The sequence below is a fragment of the Calidris pugnax genome, unplaced genomic scaffold (assembly GCF_001431845.1).
Source record: "Calidris pugnax isolate Ruff unplaced genomic scaffold, ASM143184v1 scaffold107, whole genome shotgun sequence".
Lineage (NCBI taxonomy): Eukaryota > Metazoa > Chordata > Aves > Charadriiformes > Scolopacidae > Calidris > Calidris pugnax.
The window spans coordinates 3336138-3338232 of record NW_015090901.1 but is presented as its reverse complement, the minus strand read 5'-3'; the positions used below and the strand labels follow the sequence as shown (position 1 = coordinate 3338232).

Below are 2095 nucleotides of genomic sequence, written 5' to 3'. Positions count from 1 at the left end.
AGTCCCAGCTCCCACAGGACACCCCCCTTTTTTTTGTTTCCCCCCCCATTCCTCACCTTGTTGTTCCAGGAGGGCGTTTTGCCTCTTGAGGTCGTCGATGTCCTGCTGGTGCGTGTGGTTTTTCCGGCGCATGTACTGGATGTACTCTGTGGCTTTGTCCAGGATTTGGGCCCGGGATGCCTGTTGCAATAGTGGGAAAAGAACAGAGGCGAGATAAAGACCTAGCCCAGGGGGAGGGGGTGGCACCCTGGGGGGTGTTGGTGTGCCCCAGCCCACCCCCAGGAAGGATTTTGCTGTGCTGGTGTCACCGGGAGAACCAAAGCTCAGGTTCTTGGCGCTGGTGTGGAACCAACTGGGGATGGCCGTGGTGGGGCAGAGCCTTCCTGCCATCAGGAAGGGTTGGTGGTGGTGTTCCCCCCCAAAAGGAGAAGCCACCATCACGCAGGAGGGTGCCACCAAGCCCCCCCAGACAAAGCCCTGTGGTCCCTGGGGGCCAGAGCTGGGAAGATCCAGCAGCACCAGGGGGTTCTCCTTCTCCACCTTCCCAAAAAAACCAACCCAGTGGGGTAGAGTGTCACTGCCACCAGGACCCTGTTGGTGGTATCCCCCATGGTGGCACCCCAAAACAAGAACCCAACATCACACAGGAGAGTGCCAACAGCCCCCCCAGACAAAGCCCTGTGGTCCCTGGTGGCCAGAGCTGGGAAGATCCAGCAGCACCAGGGGGTTCTCCCCCTCCACCTTCCCCAAAAAAAAAAACCAAACCAGTGGGGCAGAGTCTCGGTGCCACCAGGACCCTGTTGGTGGTGTCCCCCCAAAACAAGGTGCCACCATCACACAGGAGGGTGCCCCCACATGCAAAGCCCTGTGGTCCCCAGTGGCCAGAGGTGGGATGATCCAGCAGCACCAGGGGGTTCTCCTTCTCTACCTTCACAAAAAAAAAACCCCAGTGGGGCAGAGCGTCACTGCCACCAAGAAAGGTTGTTTCTCCACCCTGTTGGTGGTGTCCCCCATGGTGGCACCCCAAAACAAGAAGCCACCATCACACAGGAGGGTGCCACCAAGCCCCCCAGGCAAAGCCCTGTGGTCCCTGGTGGCCAGAGCTGGGAAGATCCAGCAGCACCAGGTGGGTTCTCCCCCTCCGCTTTCCCCAAAAAAATCCAGGGTCTCAGTGTGGGAAAGGGAGGGAAACGGGGGAGGAGGAGGAGTGTAAGCACATCGCCCCGAAGGGATGTGCACCTGGGAGCTGGGAAAAACACAACGTTTATCGTACTAATCTGTGTTTAGTCTGGAGAGCTCTGCATCCACACTGGGATAACGCGGGGACGGACTTGCAGGGAGGGGGGGGGAAATCTTAATTCCCAAAATAAAGGCGAAACCAGCACCTTGGGACACTCCTTCTCCTTAGAAAGGACCCAGCTGTGCCGTCCCTGCCACCCTGCTGCGGAGATTCCCCCCGGTTCCTGAGGTATTGAATTTTGGGGTTTTTTTTTTTTGCATTTAATCCAAGGTTTTGGGGTTGGGGGGGGGGGGGAAGGGGGGAATTTCCTCCCCCTGCGTGGAGCAGCACGGTCCATAAACTCACCTTCTCTCCCTGGAGAGAGGGGACGGAGTCCCGCAGGCTGTGGAAACTGTCCTTGATGTGGTCCCTGCGCTTGCGCTCCAGCGCGTTGTGATGAGCGCGTTTGTCGGCCTGGGGAGGGGGAAAAGGGACTGGATGGAACTGGGAGGGGACTGGGACCAACTGGGGGGGCAGCCCGAGGGTCCCATAATTCAACATGAAAAGCCTCTTGGGTGTTTTAGTTGAGTTTCACCCCAAAAACCCCGTGCTGGCAGCGCCGCACGAGGGGCTGGAGGGGGTGTGGGATGGGGGAACCCAAAAGCTGTGGGAGATGCCTCCTCCCCCTGCTCTGCTCCCCCCAAAGTCACACCCCCCCCCCCCCCCCCCCCCCCCCCCCCCCCCCCCCCCCCGCGGCCCCCCCCGCTCCGGGGGAGGGGGGGGCTCCGCGCAGCCCCGCGGGGAGGCACCTTTTTGAGGCAAAAAATTCTTTTTCCGCCATTTACCTTCCCCCCCCCCATCCCCAAATTCCCTTTT

General features: G+C 60.1%; 1 protein-coding gene across 2 annotated transcripts in view; it reads right to left on the bottom strand.

The window, feature by feature from the left end:
- MAX (MYC associated factor X) overlaps window positions 1–1834 on the bottom strand; it is a 2910-nt gene extending 1076 nt beyond the window's left edge. The window contains exons 1-2 of one of the 2 annotated variants that reach the window (XM_014948825.1): window positions 1586–1834; window positions 57–186 (exon numbers count right to left, since the gene is read on the bottom strand). In XM_014948825.1, coding sequence (XP_014804311.1) covers window positions 57–186; window positions 1586–1780 — 325 coding nt within the window. In that variant the 5' untranslated portion in view covers window positions 1781–1834. The remainder of the gene's footprint in view (window positions 1–56; window positions 187–1585) is intronic. The other variant, XM_014948826.1, reaches the window with a different exon arrangement.
- Between the last annotated feature and the right edge of the window lie 261 nt (window positions 1835–2095).